Below are 19,685 nucleotides of genomic sequence, written 5' to 3' on the forward strand. Positions count from 1 at the left end.
TGTAAGTGAAGTACACAGAGAAAGTGCAGATATACAATAAATTCACCAAACACTACACAAGATGCTGCAGACTGAAATATTATTTATTTCTCTCCATATACCCAAATCAGTCAACATTGAAATGTGCATGCTACTACAGTAGTGTGCATAACACTGTAAGCTCAGCAAATATCAGACAAGCAGAAAATTCTGTATCCAGTTCAGGTTTCAATGAGGGGAACCTGAGCCTTGGGTCTGAGATCGTAAACCCTCCACTGCCATGCCGAGAAAAACTCTTTGATTGGGTTTAGAAACTGAGAGTATGGTTGAAGGTATAGTACTGTAAACTGTGATGGTTGTTGAAACCAGTTCTGGACCAGAGCAGAGCGGTGGAATGACACATTTACCCAGATGAGAATGTATTGCATCTGGTGCCTGTGGTTTACTGCTGTGACCATGTCGTGCAGGTGTGTTGTATTCTAACCCTAACCCATATTGGCGTGACGGAGGAGGACCCCATTCTGTGTAATGGCAGCACAAAGTGTGATGTTACCCCCCACGTTGCCCTGGGACACTGATTATAGCCCCATGGCCAATGATATTTCTGCCTCTCCTTCTTGCTTATGTCAGGTTGAACCCTGCCTCATCTATGTTTATGAATTTCCTCAGCATCCATCTGTAAAACTCTCTGAAATACAGTGAAAGACAAGATTGTGTAGTTCAGCATAGGTCTGGTATACAGTACATTTACATGATAAAGGTCACGTGTGCAGTATGCAACATCACAGTGCTAAAGTGAAAAATAAATACCTCCACACACTCATGCTGCAGCCTTCTCCTCCTCCGTGGATTCCCCCTTTCACCCTCACTCTTCTTCTTCTTCTGACCCCTTCCATTATGGTTGAAGACAGGTGAACTCACCTGCTGCTTTTGTATCGTGCTTAAACCACATCACTGTGTGTATTGTTTTGCAAAAAGTGTGAAGCTGACATTGTGCGTATAGTGGTTCAGATCTGGGCCCATGTTTTGCTCCTTGAGTGTAAGGTTTTGATAATTGTGTAATACCTTTATTTTTAGTGTTTATGCAATCGAAAAGAACTGTAATAAACTGGTAATTTGATGGTTTCCCACCCTGATTGATTCTGTTTTTAAAGAGGGACACATGGCCGCTCCACAAAAGTGAAGCCAAGGTGATGGCTGGCTGACTCCTCCATGTTAGCAGAAGAGACATGGACAAGATTTAAAAACCAAAGTGCGTATTACATTCCTGCTGCACAGACACACATAATGGCAGCGTGTGTATGTGGGAGATCTGGGCTTCATTTGTGGACAGTGGGAGAACTGGGGAACCAGTTCTACATACAGGCTGAGACTCGAACAGTCAAACTGGTTGTTTGTAGTTAAACTGTTTATTAGCTACTCCAGCAAACTGTCCTGGAATAGATCCTCCTTCGTGAAGATGTCATTGCATTAAACATAAAATCGGGATGACAAAATAATAGCAACACCTTTCAGCCTAAATGAAGTCGTAATGGTCAAACAGGTTTAACCGTGTGTGACTAATAAACTGACAGCTAAGTGTAGACACACACACACACACACACACACACCCACACACATTTGATCTATATCTGTTGATTAACTTTAAATTCTGGGGAATTCTAGTCAAATTTAAATCCACAGAATGGCTGTGTTGGACAAAGTGACTGACAGCACCTGGTTGTGTGTTGAACCTGAAGTTGCACACTGGCCCAGCCTTTAACTGAAGGGTTGGACAAGCAGGTGAAAGCAGAAGTCGGCCGTTACTGGGAAGTCTGGGCTTGCCTCAGACAACCTGCTGGCACTTGTCCCTCCTGCTCCCTCTGGCACTTTCTCACGGCTGCACCAGTCTTTGTGTCACGTGGAAAAACAGAAAACGCTCCGGCCCTCTTTTGCAAATACGTTGCCTCAATGAGCAGCGTTGCTTTCAGAAAAAGAAAATGCAAATCATCTGCACTTTGCACGACTTGATTTGAATCAGTCGCAGAACATGCACATGTGCGATTGTTCCGTGTTGCCGGCTTGTATGTGAAATGAGGCATGTTCTTGTCCGAGGCCGATCAGGACGCACACATCACACTAATCTCACCCTGAAACCATCTCTCCTCAGAGTCTTAATTGTGGAAATTCCTCTGAGCCTCCTTGTGTGTGGAACCCAATCTCCATAGCCGGGCCAAAGTCCCTTTAATGATCTTACCTTGGATAAAATAGAGGCATTATAGTCCTAACGGTAGTTTTGGCTCTCAAACACTGCCCCCATTCATTTCTGCAACAATCTGATTCTCTCTCTACCTCTCGTTGCCCCTTCTCACTATCCCCTCTCTCTTTTTGCATCAGTTTGTCAACTGGAATCACTTGGCACGGTGTTGACCAGCTCCTCAGCATCTCCCTCCTGATGTCCCCTCGCTGCTGCGGACCACTGCTGAGGACTCAGGTGGGACGTGGGCTGCTTCTCCACAGATAAACCTCGGTGAGAAGAAAGCTGCAACCCGTCAGCCGTCAAGGACTGACAACTCTGAAAGGTCAGCCGGCTTTTATTCTTCATATTTACTCTTCATGCATGCACGTCAAAGTTTAAAATATATGTCTTTGTGATTGATATTTATAGATAAATATGTGTTTTATGATTTTCACACCCTTGCTTTTGTTTCATAGTTTTTGTTTTGTAAGCCTTTCATGGGGAAATCATTTTATTTGTGCTTTTCTGTTACACTACTGTTTAAAAATGCCTGTTCAAATCTGTGCAGGATGTGATATGTACTTGTATTGGTGCAAACACCTGAGGGTGCAGAGACTCATAGACACCAGAGTATTTACTCTATCAGCAGTTTATAATCTACCAGTTATGTTAATGAGTTATTTATCATTAACAATGTGCTGTTTGGAGTGAACTGTACAAAACAGTGACTCTTGTTATATTCTCTGGTCTCAGGATTTAAATCTAATGCAAAGTAAAAGTGAAGTAAGAGAATAGTAATGTAATGTACTTTATTCTCTTGAACACTTGTTGCATCTGCAAACAAAAGCCTGTGTGTTCTCTCCTCAACCTGAAACTCGCTCACACACCAAAGGTCAAATGTTAACACGCGACATCGAGGAGCAAAAAATCGCAACAAGAACTTTTGTTGTCTCGTACAAACCCGACACTTCCTCGTCTGTGACAAATGGCCTTTTTGTTCAGAACACGATAATTGACCGAAACTCTAAACCTCTTCAATCAGGAAACATTTTTTGCAGGAACTTAAAATGCAATGCAAAATAAAAACCCAAAGTGGTTCTTCACAGTTCCTCAAACGCTGATGTGTGCCAGACATTCAGCTTCAGCTGTTTCCAGTCACTTTAAACCACAGAATACAACAGAAAAGATGCAGACATTTTAAAAAAAAAACCACATAATGGACAAAAAGGTTTTCAGGGTGCGGTTGGCGGTGGTTTGGAAAGTCGCTGAGCTCATTGGCTGTTCGTCACCGTTATTGTGACTGATTCACCAGCAACGATCACAAAAACTGGCATGATGACACACGTCCTGGGCTGGGAGGGGGGGGGGGGGGTGTGTGTGGTCGTCACGTCACAGCTTACTGTGCAAGTGTGTGTGCGTGTGTGTGTGTCAAGCCCCTCCCGGGTGAGGTGTATATAAGACCCACTCCAACCTTTTCCAAACATTTACTCTTGAGGATCTTTCCAGCAGAACTTGACCGACCTCCAGAGACTCGACTGTTTGGACCTTTTGCTCTTTTTTTGGACGTCTGTGCAAGAATCTTTGTGAGGAGACATGGTTGCAGCCGGTTTGCAGATCCTGGGCATCGCCCTGTGCATCATTGGCTGGATCGGGGCCATCGTGGCCTGCGCCCTGCCCCAGTGGAAGGTCACGGCCTTCATCGGTCAGAACATCGTCACGGCGCAGACCACCTGGGAGGGGATCTGGATGACCTGCGTGGTGCAGAGCACGGGCCAGATGCAGTGCAAGGTGTACGACTCCATGCTGGCGCTCTCCAAGGACCTGCAGGCCGCCCGCGCCCTCATCATCGTCGCCATCATTCTGGGCGTGTTGGGCATCCTCCTGTCCATCGCTGGGGGCAAGTGCACCAACTGCGTGGAGGACGAAGCCGCCAAGGCCAAAGTCTGCGTGGCGTCCGGCGTGATCTTCATCCTCACGGGCGTCCTGACCCTCATCCCCGTGTCCTGGACGGCCAACACCGTCATCCAGGACTTCTACAACCCAATGATGATGGGCTCCCAGAAGAGGGAGCTGGGAGCGGCGCTCTTCATCGGCTGGGGGGGCGCGGCCCTCCTCATCATCGGGGGTGCATTCCTCTGCGCCAACTGCCCTCCCAAGGATGAGTACTCCGCCAAGTACAATGCACCGCGTTCCTCCGCCCCCAGGGACTACGTGTGAGGAGCCAGCAGCCGCCTGGGGAGAGACTGAGGGAAAAGACTTTGTGGTCACGTCCCCACATCATGTACGATTTGAATTTTCACATGGATTTCACCGAGCTCCCAGTTCGGTTTGACGGGTTCAGCCGCTGTCGTTTGTTTCATCGGTGCCAAGATAAAGACGTGAGCACCACACCCTCAACCGCCTCTGTGGGCCGGGGGGGAAAGAGATGGAGCAACACAAACCTTCTGCTCCTCTGCTTCTGTTACTTGATTCTCTTTTGTTGTCAACATTTGTCCTTTTACATCATTTCATGTTAATGGTTTGAAACTGTAAATAAAGATTTTTTTATTACATTTTCCATGTTTTGGGTGTTGTTGTTATTAACTTGTTATTCAAACATATTATAGATTATAGAAAAGTTTTTAGTTTGTAGATATTTAAAAGCTATGATACATGTTTTATCGAAGTATAATAAAAACGTCCTCATATCAACTTGTCTCATGATAAATATTCATTGTATTACACTTAAAATACTCTGAAAAGATGTTTTATACAGAAACTTCATCTAAATATTAAAGGCTTATAAAACGACATAATCACAGAAGAGAACAACAAAATACAAATAAAAACAATAATACAAAAAATACACTATACTATAACGGGTTTATAATCCTTGTGAATTATGAGATTATGTGGATCTTTTACAAAAAATCATATTTTCCTTACATGTTCAAAACCAAGAAGTTGCATTAAACTAATGAAAATAGTTCACATAAACTCCAACATGGGAACTTTTAAAACGTTTAAAAACTTGTTTATCTTCTCTGAGTAATTTAGTGTCTCAGTAACTACCTGTTCAACACTGCCCCCTTGCTGTAAAGACAGATAAAGCATCTTGAGGTTCCTCATTTTCAGGTAAACAACTGATATTTCATAATTCAAGTTAATCGTCTTCCTAAATTAAGATGTAACTGTAATCAACCCAAAATTCATTTTGAATTCACGATTCAGAAGTTGGGTCCAGTTTTCCTGTTGAACAGTTTGTATATTGAACACGTATTGTTCAGAGTTTATGAATAAAGTTGTTAAAGTTTGTAAGTAGCTCTTCGTCTCATCAGTGAAGGAATCAGAGGACCAAAGGTTAATTAAAGTCTGAAGCTGTTTTCCTGCATCTGACCTTGAAGCAGCTGGTTTCTGGCCGGTCAGCACCACTAAAGGTCACTGGCTCTGTGTTTGTGTGTAAACTCCCTCCAGCCAATGGGAGCAGAGCACTGTGGTGTCAGATACCCTCATGTCCCGGCTCCTTCTCCTCTTTATAAATACGAGCTGGCACCGTCCCACTCGTCTTTCTCTTTGGATTTAAAGGTGCGAGGAGCAAAATGGTTTCCCAGGGGATTCAGATGATCGGCATATCCATGTCCGTGCTCGGCTGGTTCATGGTGCTGGTGGTGTGCGCCTTGCCCATGTGGAAGGTCACCGCTTTCATCGGCGCCAACATCATCACGGCTCAGACCATCTGGCAGGGCATGTGGATGAACTGCGTGGTGCAGAGCACGGGCCAGATGCAGTGCAAGGTGTACGACTCCATGCTGGCGCTGCCCCAGGACCTGCAGGCCGCCCGCGCCATGACCATCATCTCCATCCTGACGGGGGTCTTCGGAGTGGTCGTGGCCATCGCCGGGGGGAAGTGCACCAACTGCATGGAGGACGAGCGCTCCAAGGCCAAGGCGTGCATCCTGGCTGGAGTTCTGTTCATCGTGTCGGGGGTGCTGGTCCTCGTCCCCGTGTCCTGGTCGGCCAACACCATCATCAGGAACTTCTACAACCCGATGATGATCAACGCCCAGAGGTACGAGCTGGGGGCGGCGCTGTACATCGGGTGGGCCGCTGCCGCTCTCCTGCTGATGGGGGGGGCACTGCTGTGCTGGAACTGCCCTCCCAAACAAGAGCACCCCCACTACGTCCCCAAATTCACACCTGTGAGGTCGACCTCCACGTCCAGGGAATACGTGTAGGCTGGTTTGACCTTCGGACTCTCAAGGTCACAGGAACAGGAAAGGAAATGAGAGTTTGCTTTAGGATTAAAAAATATATATTCAAAAACATGAAATCACAGCTCGATGAAACAACATCACGGTTTCCACTGTAATTTTACTGCGTTCGACTTAAACACCAAAACTTGATTTATCATTATATTTTATTTTAAATGTCTAAGTCTAACAAGGAGGATTACAAATATAACTTCTACTTACAGCAGATAAGCTTTGGAAATATCTGCTTTAATAACAAAAGGACGTGTAAATAGTTGTTCTCTCACTTCTCTGATGTTTAGTTTGATATGTAAAACATTTTTATTAATGTCCTTTTCCTTGAAATTCCACTTTCAGGTCTTTGAACCTCTCGATATTTCTGTGTTTGCTTGTGAATGTTGTACTTTTCTATCATTGTAAATAAACTATATTCTGAATGGATTGTTATCTTAATTTCTTTAACATGGCAAGATTAGTTTTTCTGAAGAATAATCCACAGATCTTGGTGTGGCGTCTCAATAAACAAACTGAACCCTGAATTTAAGTTTAAGTTAAATTGCAAGAAAAAAACACAACATCTTCATAATTTGTCCTCCAGTGAATAACTTCATAATACACCGAGAGGAGTTAAGTTCATTTAAACCATAATAATATGCTGACATTTTACCTTAATTTTAATCTGTGGCTTCGATCTTTAAAATGTTGTGTTGTGGGTTTTCGTCTCCTCCCTCGTCAGCTTCCTGTAAACAAGCGCCCCCCCCCCCCTGTGATTGGGCTCAGTATCATGTGACTGAGGTGTCGACAGATTCTTTACACAACACAGGTTTCCATCATGGGAGGATTATAAATGCAAAGTGAGAGAGTGTGTATTTGTTTCTCTGACACTGAAACACACATGCTCTCCATCTCACTTTGGAAATGATTGTCTGTGTTAAATCTTCCTGAATGAAAGTCACATCTTGTGTTTACTCCTTTTACAACCCGACATAGAAACAAACACACACTCAGCATCAGGGATTCAAACAAACAGCAGCCGAAGACAAGAGAGATCACGTCCCTCTGCTTGTTGTGGGTTCGACTTGTTGTTGATGAGTCACCATTACTACACCCTTTGTTTGTGTGTTTGTTTATTTTCATCACTTTCTTTATTATTGTGAGATTTCTGGATCTTTTCACTGATTTTCCAGAGAATAATTCATGGATCTGGATGAAATCAGACATATTTAGATTTTTCCATTAGAGATAAAATGTGATGCACTTAAACTACTACTACTTTATTAATGTATGTAGGTAAAGTCTGAACTTTTTGTATAATTTTGACCATAAAAGATGAATTTGAAGATTGGAATGATGTGGTTTATCATCATGTGTTTTTCAGTCACTTTGGTACTTTCTGCCTGCCCGGGCCCCAAAGTCCCTTGAAACGCTCCTGGCTGTGATTAAATCATAATCAAGAGCACATTTAACATAAATGTACCAAATTAAATAACTAAAACACTAAAATAACACAATTGAATGGTAAATATCAGCTGGAAACATCTCTGAAAATGTAAATGTCAATAGCAGCTTCATAATGAAATCATCTCATTATCTCTCATCGTCGTGTGTGAGGGTTCAGACGTCCCGACAATGCTCTAATTTCAAATTAGCACAGTAAAGACCCTGTTGACCCTTGAAGAGTTGTTGTAACTCCGCCCCCCCGTCCTTCCTCCAGCAGTTGCACATAAAACTTTGTTTTTCCAGGACAGAAGTAAAGCAGTGTTTCAAAGCGCCTGCCACTCCTCTAGCTCCAGGAGCAGGAATCTTGTTTGTCCAGAAGAACTCACCTGACGACAGGCCAGCCCTCCTCCTGCAGCACATTCCCTCACACAGAGGAGGGAGAGCTGTCTCACACGAGAGAGACAAACAGACGCTTGGAAACGCTTCGATCTCCGGCCGCGGACACAGCCTCTTCACCATGGGGAGGATTGGCAAGGAAGTGGCAGGTCAGATCATTAGCTTCATCGGCCTGGTCGGGGCGTCGGTGGTCTGTGGCATCCCCATGTGGAGGGTGACCAATTACATCGGAGCCAACATCGTGACGGGTCAGATCGTGTGGGACGGCCTGTGGATGAACTGCGTGATGCAGAGCACGGGACAGATGCAGTGCAAGCTGAACGAGTCGGTGATGAAGCTGTCCCCGGACCTGCAGGCCGCCCGAGCGCTGGTCATCATCTCCCTCATCTGCGGCTTCATCGGCTTCATCGTCAGCTTCATCGGAGCCCGGTGCACCGGCTGCCTGAAGAAAGAGGCGTCCCAGGCCAACGTGACGATCATCAGCGGCTGCCTCATCATCCTGGCCGCCATCCTGATCCTCATCCCCGTCTGCTGGTCGGCCACCATCACCATCACAGACTTCCAGAACCCCTTGACCCTCCAGACGCAGAAGAGGGAAATCGGAGCGTCCATCTACATCGGCTGGGCCTCGGCGGCCATCCTCCTGATCGGCGGGATCATCCTGACCACTTCCTGTCCTCCTCAGAGGCCCATGTACGGATACCCAGGTTACCCACCAGCACCCGGGTACCCGTACACCGGCCCAGGGCCAAACCCAGCCACCTACGCCCCTGTGTACGCACCCCCGTCCAGCCGACCTTACACAGGAACAGGGTCGTATGCACCCACCAAACCCTACGCTGCACCCCCCACATACGCTCCTAGAAACTACCTCTAGAAGCTGAGAGACTTCAGGGAAACCACCACAGCACCTAAACAGACTTTGTATTTAGAGGCCCGGTTTTTCCAGTAACGTGTTGGAATAACTTCACTCGAGCCATCGATGTTTGTTTATTGTGAATCTTTGATGAAATGTTTTTCTGGATTCCTCTTGCTCTGAAGTTAAAATCTGCTCGAGTCACGTCACGAGAGAAATGTTGCATCAACAAGCTTGTGTTTGCACTGAGGCTGGAGAAGCTGTTCAGCAGCTAATATATTTATTTACTCGTCATACAGAGAATATTTTGTACTTATAGTGATGACTTGTGACTTGTGATGTGTTTGTTTTCTGCCACTTTACTTTTTTTCTGATTATTCAAAAATGATTTCAATAAAACGTTTGTAGAATACTCATGTATCTGTTTTTATGGGGTCACAACATTCACGACCGATCAACACTCATTAGGATCAATGTACTTTGATCATAAACTGGGAACTTCCTGTGTTACAGGTATCAGGCACATGATACACACAAGATAAATAAAATACAAAGTACAAAACTAGATCCAATATAATATATAAGCCGGTCTTGTCTAGTGACAAACCTTAAATGGTAAAAGATTAGAAAAGAAACGTGTGAACAGAAACTCGTTCAGACAAACAATTCCTCGTCACAAACCCGTCTGTCCGCAGAGGAAGTGTAACTCAAACCTCAGATGCAGGTGTCACTGCAGGAAGTGGTTTGTTTCTATCAGACTGATGCAATGCAATACAAAGAAAAAGTGAATGACCCAAAACATGAACAAGAATAAAAACAACCGTAAATGTGATTCTTATTGTGCATTTCAAGGATTTAACAGCAGCCAAGGCCACTTTACAGAATTATGTAAATGAGAAAACATTAGAAGAAAAGAAGCAGACGGTGATTTCACACGATGAAGAGCATCACGGTCTCCAGGTGTAGATTCAGTCGAGCGGTTTCAGGATGAACTGAAAAGAAGTCGAAAGCAAAAACAAACCAGTGCAACCAACACATTCCTCTGCAGCAGAGTCACTGGAACAAACTCCCAGAACAATGAGTAAGTTCCGGTGAGTTTGCCTGTGACACGAATGACAATTTATATTTTTATTTATATAACACTTTAAAAGAAGGAACAGTTAGAAACACAGTTACAAAAGAATAAACATTAATTTAACCACCCATTACAATAATCTGTGTTTTAATATCAGAAACAATTCATTATTATCATTAAGTGTGAGACGAGGAGAAAAGGGTCAGAACCAAACCTGCTGATTTTGATTTAAACAACATATGAACGAATGAATAATGAATTAATCCTCTGATCAGTTGTGTGTTTCATTCAACATAGTGAAATAGCCGAGTTACATCCCATCTATTGGTGAGAGCTCTAACGTAACTATAACACTTTAAAAGAAGGTTATAAAAATAATAAGAAACACAGTTACAAAAGAATAGATATAAGAATAAACAGACTAAACAGTCATTTGACCACCCATTACAATAATCTGTGATTTAATACCAGAAACAATTAATTATTATCACTAAGTGTGAGACGAGGAGAAAAGGGTCAGAACCAAACCTGCTGATTTTGATTTAAACATCATATGAACAAATGAATAATGAATAAATCCTCTGATCAGTTGTGTGTTTCATTCAACTTAGTGAAGTATTCGAGTCAGATCCCAGCTGATGGTGAGAGCTCTAACATAACTATAATTTAATCTCTTTACTTGAATCTAAAGTGGTGAAATGCAAACGCAGAGGATCTTACTAACATCTTTAAAAGAGCTTTTTGTTCTGATCTAATCCACTGCAACATTGATCAGTGCGATACTTTCATTCAACCTGGAAATCAAACAGGAATCCCCTCCTGTGGTTATTATGTCGTGGAAATTTATCATGAGATTTGAAATAATGAGTTTCTCAGACCGGAGTTGTCTTAGAGGTTTTAATTATAAGCTCTGTAGAGGGTTACACACTCAGAGTGCAACCAGGAGAAGTTAAAAAGGAAAGTTTTAAAATACTATGTGATAGACAGGAAACGTCTGCTGTCTGGCATCACTGTTATAGAAAGAGGAATCAAATCCAGCATACAGTTGTAGAAAGAATTGTCAAAACAGTCATAAGACATTGATCAGTTGAATTTTCCATTACATTGATTAAAGAGATTTTAAAAACACGGTGCTTTCCGTTCACGTCGGACATCCGGTGAAACTCCCTCCGTCGTGTCGGTGCTGTTTGCTGAAGTGAAGCCAGTCACCGGACCGGATCTTCCAGTCGTTGGCCCAATCGAAGTTTGGCCACTGGCTCTGCATTGTTTGAAAGAGGAATGCTGGGCGGCTCCAACGGCCTCATTTACATAGAGTCATTGATGCTCCTCTCATCGAAACTGCTCCGGCTCCACGTACAGATGCTGTGAAGAATCTGGTCGGACTGGTAGGCCGCTCGACACACAGGTTTCAGGTCAGAGGGAAGGACACTTGGACTCCGCCTCCATGGACGACATCCTTAAAAGCCAACAACAAGAGCCACCGTCTTCATTCAACTTCACAACCCGAGCCGAGCTTCAGAGACACTGCACCCGCTTCCGACCGAAAAGAACGATCTCATCATGGTGTCTATGGGACGACAGATGCTGGGCTTTGTCCTGGCCATCATCGGCTTCCTGGGGACCATCATCGTGTGCGCCCTGCCCATGTGGAAGGTCACGGCCTTCATCGGCGCCAACATCGTGACGGCGCAGGTCATCTGGGAAGGCCTATGGATGAACTGTGTCACGCAGAGCACCGGGCAGATGCAGTGCAAGATCTACGACTCCATGTTGGCTCTGCCTCAGGACCTCCAGGCCGCCAGGTCCCTCATCGTCATCGCCATCATCGTCTCCGCCTTGGGGGTCCTCCTGGGCATCGCTGGGGGCAAGTGCACCAACTTCATTGAGGAGCCAAGCTCCAAAGCCAAGGTGGCCATCGCTGCTGGGATTATCTTCATCGTTGCCGGGGTTCTGGTCCTCATCCCAGTGTGCTGGTCGGCCAACACCATCATCAGGGATTTCTACAACCCCCTCATGACCAACGCTCAGAGGAGAGAGCTGGGGGCCGCGCTCTACATCGGCTGGGGCACGGCGGCACTCCTCCTCCTGGGCGGCGCCCTCCTCTGCAGCTCCTGCCCGGCTAAAGACAGCCCAGAGTATCCGGTCAAGTACTCCGGCGCCAGGTCAGCAGCCACCAGCCGAGCCTACGTCTGAGAGCCCGCTCGCTCCGACAAAGACTGCAAACTATTTGACTTTTCTTGAGTGACCCTCCGTCGCTGCGAGTTACTGAAAGCCCCACGAGTGAGAGAGAGACGGTTTCTTAAAGAACGAAGAACCAAAGACCCGATGTGGAAACTCCAGAACTGGCAAGAAATCCCTCCAACAGTTTGACGACTGAGCTTCTCTGTATTCAGCTTGTTTCAAACCTTATTTTCCTCTGAATGTTTGGCGAATCGAACCGGAGACGGTTGGAAAGAGCTGCGATGAAAGGAACTTTGTACAGTGCCGATAATATATTGTGAATTTTATTGTGTGAAATATTCTACAATCATCTTTGTGCATCATGAAAAAGACTTTGTTCATTGAAATCCCTGATTTTTAATAAAACTTTTACTTAACTGATGTCTATGTGTCAATATTTCTTCAACAGAAAAATTATGCGTTTTAACAAGTTTGAGATAAAGACAACTTGATAATTTCCAGGCCATGAGGCAAAGAAGGGGTGAAGAAAACAGTGATGAACCAGTTTCTGCCTGATAATAACAACTCTGCACTTGTAATAACAAAGCATCCATTTTGTGTGAGTTCTCGGTGCAGGCGTTAAACCGGTTCCACCAGTTCTACAGTGCGAGCTGCCAATCAAAGCTGTGTCACAGGACGAGTGAGAGTGGGTTGGTTTTAGAATTTAAACAATCTGAAATGGATACTCGAACAAGGAAAAGACAAAGGGGACATTTTGAAAGACGACCAATGATTATTAACATCTTAGACAGGATATTTGTCCCATAGAAACCCAGTCCCCTGCAGAAATGATCCTTGAAATTATGTTTTTGATCAACAAATCTACAACAGCAAATAACTTTTGTAGGGAAAATAATCACTGGTTAAATTACAAGGCCCTAAATTCCCTGAAATCTTTATCAAGTGGCACCAAGTTACACACATTCATAGATATCACTGCTCTTAATACGCCAGATTGTTTCATCAAGATTCATGAATTATCTTTGGAAATCTTTGAAATTGTCCAAAATCTAGAATCTGTCCCCGACCCGGACCCACACCACATCCCACCCCCGGGTTCTCTGAGAGTGTTTAAAGAAGCAGTGAAGTGTATTTGTAATTAACTCGAAAGTTATTCATGATCAAAATGAGATGTTTACACAAGTGAAGTCAGGCAGCTCACACCCTGTTTCTACCTGAGACCTGGTTTCACATTCCTCCGTAGTTACTGAGGAATGTGAGAGAATCTACTTCAACCCCTGATGAATTTATGACTTCATGACTAAGGACACCTTCAGACATCTTAAAATATATTTAACGTTTTACTTTGACTTTTTAGCTCGGTCCATGTCCCATCCACTAACAAAGAGGAGGTGGGGGTCATGACCTATACTGCAGCCAGCCACCAGGGGGCAATCAGATGCTTTGGATTTATTTCTAGTTCCTCACTCTCATCGTTGTGCAAGTGAACGTGTGAAGAGACAAATCACTGTGTCGTGAATGCTTTAGTCTCAGTTTGCAGATTTGTGTCTTTGTCTTTTGTCCGAACGTCGATACTCCGCGTTCTGTCCGTCAAACTCTCTGTCACATCCGTCCGTCCCCTTTGGAGAGAAACCGACAAAACCTTGTGTAACACGAGCCTCAAATCCATCCAGAGGAAGAATTGAAACTCCAACCCTCATTGTCCCCGTGCACAAAGAATCCTGCATGGCTGGTATTCTTTGGCAGGGATTGTGATCTCTCTTTAATAATAGCTTTAGCTTTCACGCCTTCCCTTCTTCAGTGTCATTCTGCTTCGGATGCACACGGGCTCCCGATCGACGCTGGAGATTTTCTCCGCAACTCCCAGAGAGCGAAGACGATGACTTCCATGGGGATGCAGATGGCGGGCTGCGCCATGGGCCTCCTGGGCTGGATCGGCGTCATCATCGTCTGCGGCATGCCCATGTGGCGGGTCTCTGCTTTCATCGGCAGCAACATAATAACCGCTCAGACCATATGGGAGGGCATCTGGATGACCTGCGTGGTGCAGAGCACGGGCCAGATGCAGTGCAAGATCTACGACTCCATGTTGGCGCTGAGCGGAGACCTCCAGGCGGCCCGGGCCCTGGTGGTGGTCTCCATCGTCGTCGGCATCCTCGGGATCTTGGTCGCCTTCGCCGCAGGAAAGTGCACCAACTTCATTCTGGACCAGAGGGCCAAGGCGAGGGCGTCGGTGGCCGCCGGCGTGCTTCTGATCATCAGTGGCGTCCTCTGCCTCATCGCCGTCTCCTGGACCGCCAGCGTGATCATCAGGAACTTCTACAGCCCCTTGCTGGTGGACGGCCAGAAGCGAGAGATCGGGGCCTCTCTTTACATCGGCTGGGGCGCCGGGGCCTTGCTGCTGCTGGGGGGGGGGCTGCTGTGTGCCACCTGCCCCCCAAAGGAAGACAACCCCCCGTCGGTGAAGTACCTCCTGAACAAGTCCGGAGGACACAGCAAAGTGGATTCCTTTGTATCTTACGCGCCATCAAAGACGTATATTTGACGACTCTGTGTTTGTGTTTGAGAGGAAACTGAATCTCGGAGTTTATTCCAGAAACATTTGTGGACGTTCAAGCGATGAAACATGAAGGAAAAGTGACAAAATGAAGGAAATGTGGACGTCAGCGTCATGAAGGAATCAAACTGTGGAGATTTCTTTAAATCTGAATGTTACTCGTGACATCCTCTGTGCACGGGGATACTTTAAAGTGTGTTTTGCAATTTTCGGGAATTGATTTGTTTCAGCACTGTGCAACTTTTGATATATTGTTGGCTCTATTTTTTCACAATAAATGAACTTCTGTTGTTAGCTGTGTTTCTCTCAGGCTTCTTGCTTACAGTGTACATTTGAATTCCCCTGAGGTAATGGAAACCAAACAGAGAGAAGTGAGACAACCTGTTTGTCAGGTTTTTACCAGAATTCACAACACAGGTGACGACTCAGGGACTCACACACCTCAGTTGAAGGATGACACACTTTTCAAAGTTTCGTCCGACACTGACGCACAAATACTAGATTCATTTATTTATAGGTTGTTGTCTACGGAGGACGTATGTGTGTTTAAAAAGGTTTTTTAATGTTCCTTTTACAACCAATACCTCAAATTAAAGATAATTGGTTCTTAATTTAATCATGTGGACGTCACAGATTTGATAAGTGTTGAATTTCCAGTGTTAGAGCTCTTCCTGACCTGTCAGTCATGAAACCCACCTTTTCACTTTTATAGTGAAATAATGAAACATTTAAGTTTTCCTGCTCAGATTCCCATATCAAGTTATTATGATCACAAGTAAACCATGTAATATAAGATGGAGGAGGGTCAGTCACATAGATTCTTACATTCTTCACCTCACCTCCAGAAATACAAATTCTCTTCGCCAAAGAGGTTTGAGTTTCACTTGTGTTCGTTAATTAAGATTACTCAAAAAAAATACGGGGACAGATCACCCCCTGGTGGAGGGATGTGTTACTGCTCAGTCACTAACCTTTTGCATTAGGGGGCAGATCAAGGAAGTTATTTTCACTTTATTAAACATTGTGTGATTTTTCAACATTTTCATCTATTTCTAGATCAAAAGATGAATAAAATCAGGCTTATTTAAAGGTCTGATATTTATCAGTGTGAGCAGTTTGGTGCAGAAATAAAAAATCAGGATCTAGTGAATTTAAATGCGTGTTTGTTTCCTGGTGTGATCTGTGTTGTGTAAGCTAATTACATCATCATTGTGTTTAGGTTCTTTTTGGGACATGCTGTCACCTAGTGGCCTTTTGCCTCAATGGCTCGAAAATCTGTGTATTTCTGGATTTACAGAAAACATTCATATTTTGCTCCTTTATTTCTCCCCATACTATTTCAGATCCAGTATAATATTACTTTACTTGTTTTAAAAGCTTCAATTTACTCTGCTCCACCTTCCACAATGAAGTGTTCCCCCTTCGATGTTGTTTTTAAAGTTAAACTAAACTCCCACATATTCTCTAGAATGTTTTTAATCAACTTTTTAGCCTTTTAATCAAGTATATTTTACAATATTGTTTACAGTTTTTTTATTTAAGGCACAGAACAAGTTTACATGATCCCTTGCAGTAGCTTGGAAATAAAAAAAAAACATACATTCACATTATGTTTAATAATTTTCAGTTTTATAGAACACTGCATCCCATCAGCTGATTACTTGCACCATCAGAATGTTAGGATGTGAGGGAGAGAGGATATAAATCTCTCCACTCTGAGTAAAAACCTCTTCTCCTGTTTCTCTTTCAGGCTGTGAGTGTGTGTCCTCTGACCCATGGCTCTAGAGGAGCTGGGCATCAGCCTGTCCATGATCGGCGTCGCTGGGACCATCCTGATCTGCGCCCTGCCCATGTGGAAGGTGACGGCCTTCATCGGCACGCACCTGGTGGTCATGCAGGTGTTCTGGGAGGGCCTGTGGATGACCTGTGTGAGCGAGTACACGGGTCAGCTGCAGTGCAAGCTCTACGACGCCCTGCTGGACCTGGCGCCCGACCTGCAGGCCGCTCGAGGCCTCATCTGCATCAGCCTGGTGCTGGGATGTCTGGGATTCCTCGTCTTCCTCCTGGGAGCCCGCTGCACCAACTGCCTGAGCCACCCGAGGATAAAGGGCCGGGTGGTGCTGGGCTCCGGGGCCATCTTCTGCCTGTCGTCGCTGACCACCATCGTGGCCGTTTCCTGGACGGCCAACACCGTCATCCGCGACTTCCACAACCCGCGGGTCCCCGAGGTGCTGAAGAGAGAGCTCGGAGCGGCCTTATACATCGGCTTCGTGACCTCTGGCCTGCTGTTCTGTGGGGGGGCCATTCTGTGCACCAGCTGCCCGCCTCAGAGGTCCAGGTTCCCCTCCAGCGGGTACATCCGGGCCAGGAGCCCCCCCCAGGGCAGCTATGCCATCAAAAACTATGTCTGAAGTCAGGATGGAGGGAATAACTTACACATCTTGAACTGTGCAATGTAGTAAAAGGGCCAAATCTAGATAAACATACAATCTAAACTGTGAGAAAGGACTTTGCTTTAATACTTTTAAATTTGTTGTAATAATATAAGAATATTATCCACTTTACTTTAATTCTTGTTTAATCTTTGTGGACATTCAAAGTGTTGTAATGGAACGTGCATTTGAATTATTAGATGCTTATAACAGGAGGTATATTTCACTGTTTGTCTGACACAGCTCTGGCAAACTGGCATTTCTGTGTTTATAACAGCTGCCAGGGACCCCAGTGGATCATTGTGTGAGTGAAGTATGAATTTGTTGCCAGTTCCTTTCAACTAAAGGAAACTAGAATGAGACTCAGTGGTAAGACAGCAGTCCCGTTAAATTCAATAAAGCTGCACCAAATTACACACATAATTATATAAATGATATCAGTTCCCTAAATATGTCCGATTGTTTTTCATCAAGATCCATAAATGATTCCCTGAGTGATCAAAAAATCCAAAAACATATCCTGATTTCCAGGATGTAATGGGTTCTTCCCTGACCCGTATCACTTCCTTTTTATTTTGGTGGAAATTCTGTTCAGTAGTTTCTGTGTAATGTGCTTTCAGACGAAACAAAGGAACAGGTGTGAGGGTGAAAACATAACCTCCTGGGCGAAGGTAACAGGAAACAGTGGAATGTGCATGTGACCCGTGTACTGGTCCAGTAGGAAACTGCATTAATCTGTGTGACATTAACCTGTGTGTTAAACATTTCCATTCCAAAAATAAACACAGCAGAGTATAAACAGGTTTGAATTGAGTTGCTCTTCTGCAGCGAGAACACAAACCTTCAAGTCAGTGACAAGTTGTGGCTCTTTAAATCAAATCTCCTCTCAGAAGCACAACAGCGCCTGAAAAGCACTGAGCACAGTGGAACCTTTGTTTCTCCCTCTCGGCACCAACTGGGAGAAAGGGATTGTTTTGAAACCATAGCAGAGCAAACAGAGGGATTCCCCATCTCCACCCAGCTGCGGCCTGTGCCTTCTTCTCCCCATGAATAACTGGTTTCTCCTCTCTGCACAGACACACACACTTATCCAGATTCCCTCTGCCTGACTCATGCACACACACACGTTGAAACAACACCACACCCCAGTGTGCTCTGCTGCAGGCTGATTCTGGTCAGACAGTCGGGCCTGCAGTGAAGAGGAGGAGCAGGCCTGCAGTGAAGAGGAGGAGCAGGCCTGCAGTGAAGAGGAGGAGCAGGCCTGCACTGAAGAGGAGGAGCAGGCCTGCAGTCATGATGCGGCAGCTGGAGCTCGCTGCCCTGGGCCTGGCCTTCACCGGGTGGATCTGTGCCGTCCTGACCCGCTGCCTGGCCCTGTGGAAGGTGAGCGGCACCCTGGACAACAACACGGCCACCCTGCCGGCCTACTGGGACGGGGTGTGGCTGGAATGGGATCACTGGGACCTGGCCCACGATGGCAGCCTGCACTGCTCCTTCTACCAGTCTCTCATGTCTCTCTCTGGAAGCTTTCGGACGTGGAGAGCCCTGGTCATGGCAGCAGTCGGAGCCGGGGCCTTTGCCGTGGGGATCAGTGCCGTGGGGGCGGTGTGGTTCCCCCAGCGTAACCAGGTCAAAGTGGTTTCTGGTGTTCTCTTTGTTTTGTCTGGAATCCTGCTGCTGGTTCCCACAGCCTGGACGGCCCATCACACCAGTCAGCCACTGGATGGCGCTGAGATGCTGAGAAGAGACTGGGGACCGGCTCTGTACCTGGGCTGGATCTCTGTCGTTCTGCTGGTGGTGGGAGGGGGGGTCCTCACCACCAGGTGCCCCACGAGGGAGAGTCCCACCCAGCCGCCTAAAGAGAGCAGGTACCCGACCATGGAGGATGAGAGCAGTCACCCTCTGAGCCGGATCAACAGAACTACGTTCACCAACAGCCAGTACGAACACAGGTCAGATCCCATCTGAGGGACTGGGACAGAAAGAGAGAGAGAGAGGATGATTCAACTGGGGAATCATAAATAAGTGAGACGACTGGGGGTCAATTTAACAGCAGAGGTCAAACTCCCGCTGCACATGTTGGGTAACGAAACACTGGTTTAAACTAAGAGGGAATTCAACACTAGAAAAGCACAAGGTTGTGGGTCATTGTGTTATTTAACTAGGTTTAGTCATAGAGGTGTGGATAGGGATTTAAATAAGAATTGTGTTTCTTTAATGCTAACACACTGAATATACAAAAAACACAAATATTTTACCTTCAATCCTCATTTACCCCAAAATACAATATCCCTGTGACTTGATACTTGTGAGTTTTTATGA

General features: G+C 45.3%; 5 protein-coding genes across 5 annotated transcripts; all 5 read left to right on the forward strand.

The window, feature by feature from the left end:
- Positions 1-3,701: 3,701 nt before the first annotated feature.
- Positions 3,702-4,754, forward strand: LOC133003196 (claudin-4-like). Its single transcript, XM_061072841.1, has one exon. The coding sequence runs from the start codon at positions 3,791-3,793 to the stop codon at positions 4,412-4,414; it is 624 nt and encodes a 207-aa protein (XP_060928824.1). The 5' UTR covers positions 3,702-3,790; the 3' UTR covers positions 4,415-4,754.
- Positions 4,755-5,775: 1,021 nt separating this feature from the next.
- On the forward strand, positions 5,776-9,139 carry LOC133003184 (claudin-3-like). The gene is made up of 2 exons (XM_061072829.1): positions 5,776-6,251; positions 8,374-9,139. Exons 1-2 carry the CDS (start codon positions 5,776-5,778, stop codon positions 9,137-9,139), a joined length of 1,242 nt encoding a protein of 413 aa, XP_060928812.1.
- Positions 9,140-11,753: 2,614 nt separating this feature from the next.
- LOC133003187 (claudin-4-like) lies at positions 11,754-14,919 on the forward strand. Its single transcript, XM_061072832.1, has 2 exons — positions 11,754-12,236; positions 14,251-14,919. Exons 1-2 carry the CDS (start codon positions 11,754-11,756, stop codon positions 14,917-14,919), a joined length of 1,152 nt encoding a protein of 383 aa, XP_060928815.1.
- A 1,784-nt stretch (positions 14,920-16,703) lies between these two features.
- LOC133003197 (claudin-4-like) lies at positions 16,704-17,342 on the forward strand. The gene has a single exon (XM_061072842.1). It carries the CDS (start codon positions 16,707-16,709, stop codon positions 17,340-17,342), a length of 636 nt encoding a protein of 211 aa, XP_060928825.1. The 5' UTR covers positions 16,704-16,706.
- Positions 17,343-18,656: 1,314 nt separating this feature from the next.
- LOC133003194 (claudin-4-like) lies at positions 18,657-19,353 on the forward strand. The gene has a single exon (XM_061072839.1). It carries the CDS (start codon positions 18,657-18,659, stop codon positions 19,329-19,331), a length of 675 nt encoding a protein of 224 aa, XP_060928822.1. The 3' UTR covers positions 19,332-19,353.
- Positions 19,354-19,685: the final 332 nt, after the last annotated feature.

This window comes from Limanda limanda, chromosome 6, assembly GCF_963576545.1.
Source record: "Limanda limanda chromosome 6, fLimLim1.1, whole genome shotgun sequence".
NCBI lineage: Eukaryota > Metazoa > Chordata > Actinopteri > Pleuronectiformes > Pleuronectidae > Limanda > Limanda limanda.

What these genes read in the sequence shown, in the direction of transcription:
- LOC133003196 (XM_061072841.1), top strand. Translation starts at nt 3,791, where the DNA reads ATGGTTGCAGCCGGTTTGCAGATCCTGGGCATCGCCCTGTGCATCATT.
- LOC133003197 (XM_061072842.1), top strand. Translation starts at nt 16,707, where the DNA reads ATGGCTCTAGAGGAGCTGGGCATCAGCCTGTCCATGATCGGCGTCGCT.
- LOC133003194 (XM_061072839.1), top strand. Translation starts at nt 18,657, where the DNA reads ATGATGCGGCAGCTGGAGCTCGCTGCCCTGGGCCTGGCCTTCACCGGG.
- LOC133003187 (XM_061072832.1), top strand. Translation starts at nt 11,754, where the DNA reads ATGGTGTCTATGGGACGACAGATGCTGGGCTTTGTCCTGGCCATCATC. An exon ending in CTCAGAGGAGAGAGCTGGGG is followed by an intron (nt 12,237 to 14,250) that starts GCCGCGCTCTAC and finishes CAGAGAGCGAAG; the next exon opens with ACGATGACTTCCATGGGGAT.
- LOC133003184 (XM_061072829.1), top strand. Translation starts at nt 5,776, where the DNA reads ATGGTTTCCCAGGGGATTCAGATGATCGGCATATCCATGTCCGTGCTC. An exon ending in ATCAACGCCCAGAGGTACGA is followed by an intron (nt 6,252 to 8,373) that starts GCTGGGGGCGGC and finishes CCGCGGACACAG; the next exon opens with CCTCTTCACCATGGGGAGGA.